Source organism: Xenopus laevis, chromosome 2L, assembly GCF_017654675.1.
Source record: "Xenopus laevis strain J_2021 chromosome 2L, Xenopus_laevis_v10.1, whole genome shotgun sequence".
In the NCBI taxonomy this organism is placed as follows: Eukaryota; Metazoa; Chordata; class Amphibia; order Anura; family Pipidae; genus Xenopus; species Xenopus laevis.
Genome location: NC_054373.1, coordinates 14,493,775 through 14,505,828, shown reverse-complemented (window position 1 = coordinate 14,505,828; position 12,054 = coordinate 14,493,775). Strand labels below are relative to the sequence as shown.

The window sequence follows — 12,054 nt, the reverse complement described above, 5'->3', positions numbered from 1 at the left end:
AAGGCAGAGACCACCTTGGGAAGGAAGCCGGGAACAGTACGAAGAACAGCCTTATCTTCGTGGAAAACGAGGAATGGTTCCACACAGGATAGTGCCCCGAGCTCTGACACTCGCCTGGCCGAGGAGATTGCCACCAGGAATGCCGTCTTCCATGTGAGAACGTCCAACCCCACATCAGCGAGTGGCTCGAAGGGAGGATCGAGAAGAGCCGACAGAACTAAATTCAGATCCCATGGAGGCAGGGGTTGCCTGAATTGAGGTGACACACGGGCGACGCCCTGAAGAAAGGTCCGAACATCTTCCTCCAGAGCAATCCGCTGCTGGAAAAGGATGGATAGAGCAGATATTTGAGCTTTGAGAGAGCCGAGGCTGAGGCCTTTGTCCAGCCCTGTTTGAAGAAACTTCAGAATCCAGGGAAGTCTGAAAACTCCAAAGGGAACCTCCTCTGCGCTACACCAGGAACGGTATGTTTCCCACACCCTGTGGTAGACCTTGGAGGTGACCGGTTTTCGTGCTTTGATCATGGTGTGAATGACGTCTTCCGAAAACCCTTTCTGTCTTAGTACTGCCGCCTCAAGAGCCATCCCGTTAAGGAAAAGAACTGAGGGTTGTGGTGAAAAATTGGACCTTGACGTAACAGCTGAGGAGACGGAGGCAGTGGTACAGGAGGCTCCAAGGACAGATCGAGGAGAGCGGAGTACCATGACCTCCGGGGCCAGAGAGGTGCCACGAGAATCACTGTGACTGGATCTCTGGCGATTTTTCTTAACACTCGAGGTAGCATGGGAAGTGGAGGGAATACATACGCCAGTCGAAAGTGCCAGGGCATGGTCATGGCATCTATGCCCGCCGCCAGAGGGTCTCTGCGCCGTGCGAAGAAGGTGGGCACCTTCCGATTTTCTCTGGTTGCCATGAGGTCGATCTGCGGCCATCCCCATTTGGCTACTAGCAACTGAAATGAGTCCTGGTGCAGTTCCCATTCGCCGGGGTCGAGATGGTGACGGCTGAGGAAATCGGCTTCCACGTTGTCCACTCCTGGAATGTGGATTGCGGATATCTGGGTTGTCGTTCTTTCTGCCCATTCGAGGATGAGGGCCACCTCTTGATTTGCTAGAGTGCTTCTGGTGCCTCCCTGACGGTTGATGTATGCCACCGCCGTGGCGTTGTCTGACTGGATCCGGACAGCTTGATTTCTCAGCAGGTGGTCCCATACGAGAAGAGCTTTGAGGATGGCTCGTAGTTCCAGAATGTTGATCGGTAGACTCGACTCGTCTGGGGACCAGCGACCCTGAGAGGATAGGCCCTGGAACGTCGCCCCCCAGCCCGTGAGGCTTGCATCTGTGGTGACTATCTGCCAGGACGGTTCCTGGAAGTTCCTCCCCTGGTTGAGACGGCCTGGGGCTAGCCACCAGTTCAGGGATTTCCTCGTTGTTGTCGGGAGGGCTATCCGCTGGCGAAGGGATGTCCTGTTCCACCGTTGTAGGACAGTCGTCTGAAGTGGCCGGAGTCGAAACTGGGCAAAAGGTACCGCCTCCATCGAGGAAACCATCAGCCCTAGTACTCTCATGCACGTCTGTATTGTCGGGAACGTGGAGGACCTCAGGGACCGGACAGCTGCCTGGATCTTGGTCTGCTTGTCGGGAGGCAGAAATATCTGTTGCCGGGCTGTGTCGAATTGCAGACCCAGAAAGAGCAGGGACTGGCGAGGTGTTGGGGAGGACTTCTCGAAGTTGATTGTCCAACCGAACCTCTGCAGACTCCGTATGGTGAATTGAATGTTGTGTTCCGCTATGTCCTTGGATCTGGCCTTGAGAAGGAGGTCGTCCAAGTAGGGCATAATGAACACTCCCCTCACTCGGAGGAAGGCAGCCATGGCTGCCATTATCTTCGTGAAGATCCGCGGAGCAGAGGACAGCCCAAAGGGCAGGGCCACGAACTGAAAATGAAGGTTTCTGAAGGCGAACCTCAGGAATTTTTGATGTTGAGGGAAGATCGGAACATGCAGATAGGCGTCTCGAATGTCCAGAGATGCCAGGAAGTCCCCATGCTCCAGTGCCCTGATGACGGTGCGAACCGATTCCATCTTGAATTTGTGGTATACTACCCACTTGTTCAGCTGTTTGAGGTCGAGGATGGGCCGAAAGGAGCCATCTTTCTTTGGCACAATAAAGATGTTTGAATAAAACCCCTGAAACCTTTGATGAGGAGGAACAGGGACTATGACCCCGGATTCTGTTAGTGAGTCTATGATGGATAGAAAGGCTCGCCGTTTCGTGTCTTGCACTGGTACCCTGGACATGAAGAAATGACGTGGGGGGAGTTGATGAAACTCTAGCCGGTAACCGGAGGAGACCGTCTGAGTGACCCAGGAGTCGTCGATGAGATGGACCCAGGTATCTGCAAAAAACTGAAGTCTTCCCCCTAGTCTTCCTACAGCTGTAGGATTGGTGGGAACATAGTCAGGATGAAGAATGCTTGTCTCCTGACGGCTTGGGCTGTGGTTTACGATGTTGCCAAGTCGATTTCCCCTTGGTTGGGAAACGGGTCTTGAAGGAGGAGTGTGAACTTGCGGAAGGATTGGTCTTGTGGTGGCGAAAACTTTGGTTCCGAAAGGACTGTCCCTTCCTGAAGGAGAATGCTGACTTGGTTCTCTGCTGAGGCAGGAGCGTGCTCTTGCCCCCAGTAGCCTGAGAAATTATTTTGTCCAACTCATCCCCAAATAGTTTGGAGCCTAGAAAGGGAATGGAGATGAGTGACTTTTTGGAACTAAGGTCCGCAGACCACAGTTTGAGCCAAAGAGCCCTGCGGGCCGCCACTGAGAGAGCTGAAGCTCTGGCGAGAACTCTTGCTGCGTCAAGAGAAGCGTCCGCTAGGAATTGGTTGGCCTCCTGGATGTAGGAGGCTAGTCGAACAATCTGGTCTCTTGGGCCCCCTTCATGTGCCATCTGTAGTAGCGAGTTGGACCAGGTCTCAACCGCTCGGGTAACCCAGGCGGAAGCTAGGACAGGTCGAAGTGCCGAACCCACCGAAATGAAGTTGGCCTTGAGTATGCCCTCTAGTTTTTTGTCGGTAGGGTCTTTAAAGGCAGATGCATCCGGCACGGGCAGGGTGGTGGCCTTGGAAAGGCGCGAGACAGGTGCATCCACCACTGGGGGTGTGCTCCACTTGTCGGTACATTCCTTGGGAAAGGGGTACTGTTTGGCGAAGTGTTTGGTAATTTGAAACTTTCTGTCTGGATTTTGCCACTCTTCTAGGACTATGGCCTGTAGCTGTTCGTGAGCAGGAAAACAAACAGATGTCTTGTGTTTTCTCTTGAAGAGAGTCGATTTCTTCTGAGCTGTATCCTCTTCCTGGATATGCAGTGTCTCCAGTACTGCCCTTATGAGGCTGTCAACCGCAGGGGCTGCTTCAGCCGCTTCGTCTTCCCCAGAGTCAGACGCATCTGAAGAGGAAAGAACTTCACCCTCACTGGCCTCCTCGTCGGAAGAAGGAAGTGTAGGGGACCCCCTAAGTGCATCCTTCAGGTTGTGTGATCGCTTGCGCTTGGAGGAGGTCACAGGTTTGGCAGTTATTTGTGCCAGCATTTTGTCAATAGAAGAGGCCAGATGAGGAATGCATTGCAGGCTGGAGAGGGACTGAGAGAGTGAAACAGCCCACCCTGGTGCGTCAGAGGTGCCTAGGGAAGTAGGGTCCCCTCTATGTGAAGGCCCAGGATCTGAGATTGCTGGGGCTGAGAGGTCAGAGGCTGTAAAATTGGAAGCCTGTGCCTGGAGGTTGCTACAAGCAGAGCATAGGGGATCTACTTGGCCCTCCCGGAACTTGGTGAGGCATTTAGAGCATGCAAAAAACATGACTGATTGAGAGAGAACGCCCCCCTAGAGAAAAGTTCCCCCCTGCCTTCTGCCATGTGAGAGTGTTCGCAATATGCGCGAATTCCCCAGGTACCTGAAGCCTAAGAGGCTGAGGGAGAGAGGAAGGGCTGTGGTCCGTGTGGTCTAGGCTGCTGAGCTGCCGAGCGACGCAGGGCCCTTGTCTGTGAGGCGGGAGTGAAAGAGCGCGAAGAGTAGAGCAGAGGGAAGGCGCGCGCTGTGACGTCACCAGGGCGCGACCCGCTGACTAGACTGCTCCTCCCGCAGGGACGGCTCGCGAAGGGGAGCGCGGCGGGAATAGTGGCAGAAGGCAGGTGGGACTATAAGGGGGGCGTGTGCCTCACCTGTCCGGTAGGGAGAGCGCTAATGCTGCGCATTCGGCTCTCCCTGGGAATGTGTTGCCGGTGCGCCAGTCGGTTCCTCCACTTGGGGCCTTCTCGCGTCGACACCGGTCTGCGTTGGGGGCTAGCACGAGTGAACAGGCTAAGCCTGACACGGCATCACCCCTGGTGCTGATGCTAATCATTCAGCCGATGAGTCCTATCGTTGGGCCTTCCTAAGGCCGGTCCAACCTCCTGAGGAGGACACTGAAAAACTGGCGCCCTCTGGGCATGACAGGGGATAAAGGGAGAGTGGGAGGGCTGTCAGCTCTGATGTCATCAGTGTCCTCCTCCTGATGGGCGGGACCCTTTACCCCACGGTCCCTGTGTCCCCCTAGACGTGAGAGAAATGGCAAATTACATTGGTAGAAAAGTGTTCATATCAGAAGCCATAATCAGACTGGGGGCTCACAGAATATTATATTGTTTGGTGTGGCCCAATCTGATATGGCCAAGTCCATGGGCATCAGTAGATATCTGTTAGCTCACTGCTTTTGGTAACTTGATACAGGGCTTATGGGATGCCCAGTAATATGGAATGACAGCTAGGGAGAAGCTACACAGAAACAGAGGCCATTTACCTGGGCGTAAGACATTTAGAGAAGACACTGCATTTGTAAATGAGCCAGCTTTGGGTTTCTCCTCTTCTTTTTCACTTTCAACTTCCATCTCCTCCTCCCCTAAATCGCTGCCAACAATGATGTTCTCTTGAATCCCATCCTTAGGAAGCAGGGATCTGTTCATAAAGCCATCACCTATGCAGCAAGATTATAGTTACATTTACTTGCATGGACAGTACAGAAATCCCACCTGGAGCAGCCGCATAATGCAATTTTACTCTTACCATCTGCTGAACTGTTGGCGACTATTGGTTTTGGCTTGGTCTTGTCCAGATCATCTTTATACTCCTTCTTTAGCAGCTTCACAATTTTTTTGCTGTAGTTGGATTTTTTCACTGTAAAGATTTCTTCATCTGTGGGGGAAAAACAAGTGCTTATTATCAGACAAGGCATTTGATTTAGAACTAGGTGCTCCAAACACTACAGAAATGCAACATTTTGAGGCACATTTATCAAGGGTCGAATTTAGATTTTTTTTTCTTTTTAACTTGCATGAATTCGATACTCGAAATTCTAATATTCGATTAATTATTAAAAAAAATTGAATATATAAATGCAAACTAATTTTACCAACTCAATTCGACCAAACTGGTATCGAGTTTTTTTCTTCAAGAAAAACTTGAATGTCAGGAAGGCTGCAAACATCTTCAAATTGTTCCCTGGACCTCTTCCATTGACTTATACATGAATTCGGCAGGTTTTAGGTGGTGATATAATCAAATTTGAGTTTTTAAAGGGCCAGGATTATGATAAATCTCGAAATTCGAATAAAAACTCAAATCGAGTTTGGATAATTCACAATTCAAATTTGAGAGTTTTGACCAAAAAATAAATAAATCTGCCCCGTAAAGGGGTTTTTCACCTTCCAACACTTTTATTTTTACCAAAAATAAAAGGAGATTTTTAGTATAACTTACCGTTAAACCTCTTTCTCTCTAGGCATTGGGGGACACAGGAACCACGGGGTTAAACTCCTCCCTCCAGGAGGCAGGACACTGATAGCAAAAGCTGAACTCCTCCTTCTCCCTCCTCTATATCCCTCCTGCTTAACTCCCCTAATTCAGTTAGATAGCAAGCAGATAACAAGTTCGCGTAACCAAAGGTCAAGGCAACGGGAGAGACCTGTTTCAGGGTTTCATTCCTGTGTCCCCTGATGCCTAGAGATAAAGAGATTTAACAGTAAGTTATACTAAAAACCTCCTTTTCTCTTAGGGCTCAGGGGACACAGGAACCATGGGGACTTACCAAAGCAGTCCCATTATCTGATAATTCAGGGAGGGGAGAAACAGAGACCAACTGCCTGCTTCAGTCTAAACAAACGACTGATTGCAGGACCTTTCTGCCAAAACACGCTTCGGCAGATGGAAAGGTATCAAAACAATAAAATGTAGTGAAAGTGTGCACGGAGGACCATGTGGCAGCCTTGCACAGTTGATCAGCGGAGGCATCATTCCTCCACGCCCAGGAAGTGCTTAGGGCCCTAGTCGAATGAGCTCTGACCCCCTCCAGGGGGCTCTTGTGGGCCGCTATGTATGTGTGGCGAATAGTCTCTTTGATCCACCTTGAAATGGTGGCCTTGGATGCCGCTGTCCCTATCCAAGGACCTGAGAGATTTACAAACAAAGATTAGAACTTTCTGAGCGAAGCGGTTCTCTTCACATATGTAGATAATGCCCTGACAGCTTCCAGGGAATGTAGACGAACTTCCTTTTCGTTCTTTGGATTCGGACAAAAAGATGGAACCGCTATAGGCTGGTTGACATGGAATGCAGACACCACCTTGGGTAAGAAGGATGGTACTGTTCGCAAAACCACCTTGGTCGGAATGGAAAACCATGTACTGTGGATCTATTGAGAGAGCACTCAACTCCGAGACTCGCCTGGCCGATGCAATGGCCATCAGAAAAATGACCTTCCAGGTCAACACCGGGAGCTCTATCGACCCTAGTGGTTCAAACGGAGGATCCTGGAGGGCTCTCAATACCAGGTTGAGATCCCATGTCGGAGCAGGTCTTCTGAAAGGTGGCACTACATGGCCAGCGCCCTGGAGGAAGACACGTATGTCGTCCTTCAGTGCCAATCTTTCTTGGAAGAGCACTGATAAGGCGGAAATCTGTACCTTGAGGGATGCCAATTTTAGACCGCCCTCGAGACCCCTCTGTAGGAATAACAAGACTCGAGATATATCCAGCTGGTCAAAGGGCACTCCCTTGGTCTCATACCAGGATGCGTAGGCATTCCACATACGGTAATATGCCTTGGCCGAAGATGGCTTCCTTGCCCTGATCATTGTGTCGATGCAGGACACTGAAAAACTGAAGTAGGGGGAGTTAAGCAGGAGGGATATAGAGGAGGGAGAAGGAGGAGTTCAGCTTTTGCTATCGGCGTCCTGCCTCCTGGAGGGAGGAGCTTAACCCCGTGGTTCCTGTGTCCCCCGAGTCGTAAGAGAAAGACTGTTTCAATTGCTTTCTATTTCTGACCCTTTTCCCAATACTGAAGTTTGTTGCATTTTTCACCTTCTTGTGTCTTTCTGAAGCAGCTGTTAGAATTGATACAATAGTTGCTCATATTACACAGCTGCTGCTGAGACATGTATCAACTAATGGAGCAAATTGTAACAGTTCAGAATCTGCACCTGGATCACCAAAATACCAGAGACAGAAACATCAAATTTAAACTTTTTAAAAAACGGTCAAAAATAACAAATGGAAACCAAATGAAAAAAAAAAAAAAAGTATACTGCTGGTAAACAACCTGAAAATAACTGAAGTGAAAAAGTCTTTCAGCTTTAAATAACACCTTTCGAGTCAGATAATGCCAGCTAATTCTACATCTGCATCTGTGGACCCCATTGTCTACTCATCCCGACGGACATATGATCAGGGAAGTTCTGATACATGATACACATGACAGCCAGGTTGTTCTCTCCTGCCCTGACATAACCCGAGCTGTTTAGACTCAGTGACAAAATTACACGGAACATCATCCTGTATGGCAGCTCTCCATCTCATAACAAACGTGTCTGAGATGCAACTAATGATTCCTTCCAAATCCGGCCCACACCCTGCTCTATGCCTCACAGCCAACCATGTCAATAAATACCTAGGGTGGGATAAAGACAGGCTTGCTCAAATGCTGTAACCTGTATCCCATGAGAAATTAAGTTATTAAATTAGACTGAGAGACAGATAGATGATAGACAGATAAGCAATTAAATGATTAGATGGTGAGGTTTAATGGGGCAGTGCAAACAGTTCTCCATATGAGTTCATAACCCCCTAGTCAGTCTTCCAGCTATGCTGTCCTAGAGCCATATAAAGCCTCATCCATATTCTTCATCAGTCACTAACACATGGGAATAAGTAGATTATTGTACCCTGTCGCTCACTACTTAAATGCACCATCATCTCCATACACACACACATTGGTGCCTCATTGTACCCACATACAAGTTTTCTGTCCATTTAAAGGAGAAGGAAACCCCCTGGGCGCAAAAACCCTCCCCCCTGGCCTACCTGTCCCGCCGGGCAAATGCCCCTAACTTGTTACTCACCCCTCTGCGCAGGTCCAGTCCACGGAGTTCACAGGCGCCATCTTCTCCCAAGCGGTCTTCTTCCTGCTTTGACCAGCGTTTTTGGCGCATGCGCAGTAAGAGCATTTACCGGTACGGATCTACTGCGCATGCGCAATGCGTGACATTCGGCGCATGCGCAGTAGATCCGTACCGGTAAATGCTCTTACTGCGCATGCGCCAGAAGATGCCGATTAATCCATGAAGAAGACCGCTTGGGAGAAGATGGCGCCTGTGAGCTCCATGGACAGGACCTGCGCAGAGAGGTGAGTAACAAGTTAGGGGCATTTGCCCGGGGGGGGGGGGGCAGGTAGGCCAGGGTGGAAGAGGGAGGGGGGGCAACACAGGGGAGGGGGGAGGGATTTTTGCGCCCAGGGGGTTTCCTTCTCCTTTAACCCCTGCCTCTTCTTATCAGCTGATACAGAAAGCAACATTTTCCTACTCTATATCCTAACTTTCCTTTTCTCATCTCCGCTTTATATATTCACTTTTATCTCTCCAAATTACACTCTACTCTGATTTTGCACTGAGAACAACCAGCTTTCAGGATCAATTCATCCCTAAAACTATCCCTACAACAACTATCCCTCCTGCATCAATGGGTCAGACTGACTTAAGCTGGCCATAGACGTGCAGATTTACCCTCATATCAGACAAACGATGCCATCTCCCAACCTGCCACTAACCAATCAGATCAAATAAAGTAGTAAAAGAACAGATCAGACGATAATACAGGAATCGCTGGAACAGGTTGTGATTTTCTTAATTGTTCCGATTTCAGGTTCATAAACTTTATGTTCTCAAATAAAGTGAAGTTGCAAAACCAATAGAATATAGTTGGAAACAGATACGCCAATGCAGGAACTATGCTCCTATATTATTTATTATGTAGCAGCATAGTTCCTGCATTGGTGTGTTTCCCACTATATTCTATTGGTTTTACAAATCAGCCGATGTTCTGCCCCTGACAGCAATCGTAGGAAAGTTATGTTATGTCTGACAAAAGCTGGTGACAGTCTCCCACTGATATCGTCAGAACGGCAAAACATGCAGAGATATTATTGGCAGCCAACCGAAATCTTCTAACCTGTTTTATCATCTGAATGATCAATCACCATCTCACGAAAAGTGTTGGGACTCTCCACACACGGTCCAAAAATCATACGAAACAGAGATTCGTACGATCACATCTTTGCGCCTATGGCCAGCTTTATACTCTACTACAAGGATCCCAACTTGTTTTATCTGTGAGCCACATTCAAATGTAAAGAGAGTTGGAGAGCAACACAAGCTTGAAACATGTTCCTGGGGTGCCAAATAAGTGCTGTGATTGGCTATTTGGTAGCCCCTATGTCGGCTGGCAGGCTACAGGAGACTGTTTGGCACATAGTTTTTATTCAACCAAAACTTGCTACCAAGCCTGGAATTCAAAAATAAGCAATTGCTTCAAGGCCGCTGGGAGCAACATCCAAGGGGTTGGTGAGTAACGTGTTACTCATGAGTCACTGCTTGTTGATCACAGCTCTACCAGGTGCTGTATAACATGTGCGTGCTACATAGATACATAAAAAACAATTAAAGGATATGTAAACCCCCTTCACAAAAGCTTAATCATTAGGGATGCACCGAATCCAGGATTCGGTTCGGGATTGTGCCTTTTTTTAGCAGGATTCGGATTCGGCCGAATCCTTGTGCCCAGCCGAACTGAATCGGAATCCCAATTTGCGTAAGCAAATTAGGGACGGGGAGGGAAATTGCATGTCTTTTTGTCACAAAACAAGGAAGTAAAAAATCTTTTCCACTTCCCACCCCTAATTTGCATATGCAAATTAGGATTCGGTATTCGGCCAAATCTTTTGTAAAGGATTCGGGGTTTCGGCCGAATCCAAAATAGTGGATTCGGTGCATCCCTATTAATCAGTGAACAGCCTTTTTGAAATCTTTAGATAACTGCCACTCTGGTTGTTAAAAGGCTTACAGTAAGGCTGCAGCAACCCCTTAACCTTAATCACTTAGAAATCCTCCAACTCCTCTAGCCCACTCTGCCCCTGCCAAAGGAATTTGCTTTGGCTATTGACTTATGAGCATGCTCAGTTCTTCACTAAACACACCCTCCAGTCTAACAGCCAATGATGTGGTTCCCATAGAAACTCTGCTTTGGCTGTCTGATCCTATATTTTTTTCCTAGCCACCTCTCCTGAGTATGTTGTGCCTGTGTAACCTGCATTCTGCATTGCATGAACTTTACAGAATACATGTCTCAATGTTACTGATGATGCGTCAGAGGGAAAATGGTCATGGGGTGAAAGCTGCTATTTGTTTTAGGAAAATATGATGGTGCGGGTAAATGGAGGGGGTATATACATGCGGCTTGGGTGGGGAACATATCCCAATTTATATACATGGTAGGAAAATGTAGGCTTTACGTGTCCTTTAAAACTAGTGCCCAGCACTGCAATGACCACAATTCACTAGTGATGATCTCTTGGATGAGACCAGGTCACCTGACACCTACTTTTATCTGTGTGACATAATGGGAGCAGTAAGATGATGCAGCTCATACACTCATAGTCATACACTCATAGTCATACACTCAGAGGCATAGCCAGTGTCAGGAGTCCAGTAGTGAGAGGAGAATAATAATAATAATAATAATAATAATAATAGTAGTAGTAGAAGCAATAAGATTAACACTCTGTACAGATCTTTATCCTTGTATAGAACACACTGATCTATAAACAGTTGCTTCATTTCTATTGGCCCCGGTCCTGTCAGCTCTGACTCTTCCCCTTGTTCAATTCAGCAGGACTGACGGGCAGAGGGGATGCTGGGAGTTGTAGTGCAAAGGCCACAGGCAGGACATGATGTGACAAACAAACCATCAACTCAACAGTCACTACAACTCCCATTAGAAGCAATAAGAGCAAGAGAGAGAGAGAGAGCAAACCTTGTCCCCTGAACTACAACTCCCAGACAGCCCCAGTACAGGGCCCAAAGCTGCAAGTCGTACACCAGCCCCAGGCTACAGCTGCTCACCGTCAACATCGTCCTGGAAGCTCAGGAGGCTGCCCCCCTTACTCACTAGCGAGTTCCCCTCCTTCCTGCCCCGGGGAGGCCCAGTATCCGGCCCGAGCAGCGGAATAGAAACCGGGCGCTCAGCTGCCGAAACCATCGGCTCGGAATGTTCGGCGGGCGCCGTGAATGAAGTCCCGGTCTCTCGCTCTTCTTCCTCTGAATCATTGCGCTTACGCACGTTCACTCGCCGAATCTTGCGGAACATCGCGGCGCACAGAGCCACACAGCACCGCTCCGAACGAATCGCTGTAATACCAGAGAGAGGCGGCACCTAGCCAGAGAAGGCGCGGGAGAAACGGAAACGCCTACTAATCAGAGACGAGAAGGTAAAAAAGATGCTGCCACCTAGTGGCCGGAGGAGTTACCAGCGGCAGCCACGGGTAGTGCAACGAGTAACCTGTGACGTATAAACACTGCTGCACAATAGCGACACCTAGCGTTCACCATAAAAAACATTTATCTATAGGTTTTAACAATGCTGACGCCTCTCGGCCAGAGGGGAGAGCGGCTTTTAGGAAACAGCAGCCCTCGTTACTGGA

At 48.8% G+C, this 12,054-nt stretch overlaps 1 protein-coding gene across 1 annotated transcript in view; it reads right to left on the bottom strand.

The window, feature by feature from the left end:
* Positions 1-11,738, bottom strand: part of paxbp1.L (PAX3 and PAX7 binding protein 1 L homeolog) — a 46,846-nt gene extending 35,108 nt beyond the window's left edge. The window contains exons 1-3 of the mRNA NM_001096036.1: positions 11,477-11,738; positions 5,094-5,222; positions 4,831-5,004 (exon numbers count right to left, since the gene is read on the bottom strand). Of these exons, the coding sequence (NP_001089505.1) occupies positions 4,831-5,004; positions 5,094-5,222; positions 11,477-11,720 (547 nt within the window). The 5' untranslated portion in view covers positions 11,721-11,738. The remainder of the gene's footprint in view (positions 1-4,830; positions 5,005-5,093; positions 5,223-11,476) is intronic.
* Positions 11,739-12,054: the final 316 nt, after the last annotated feature.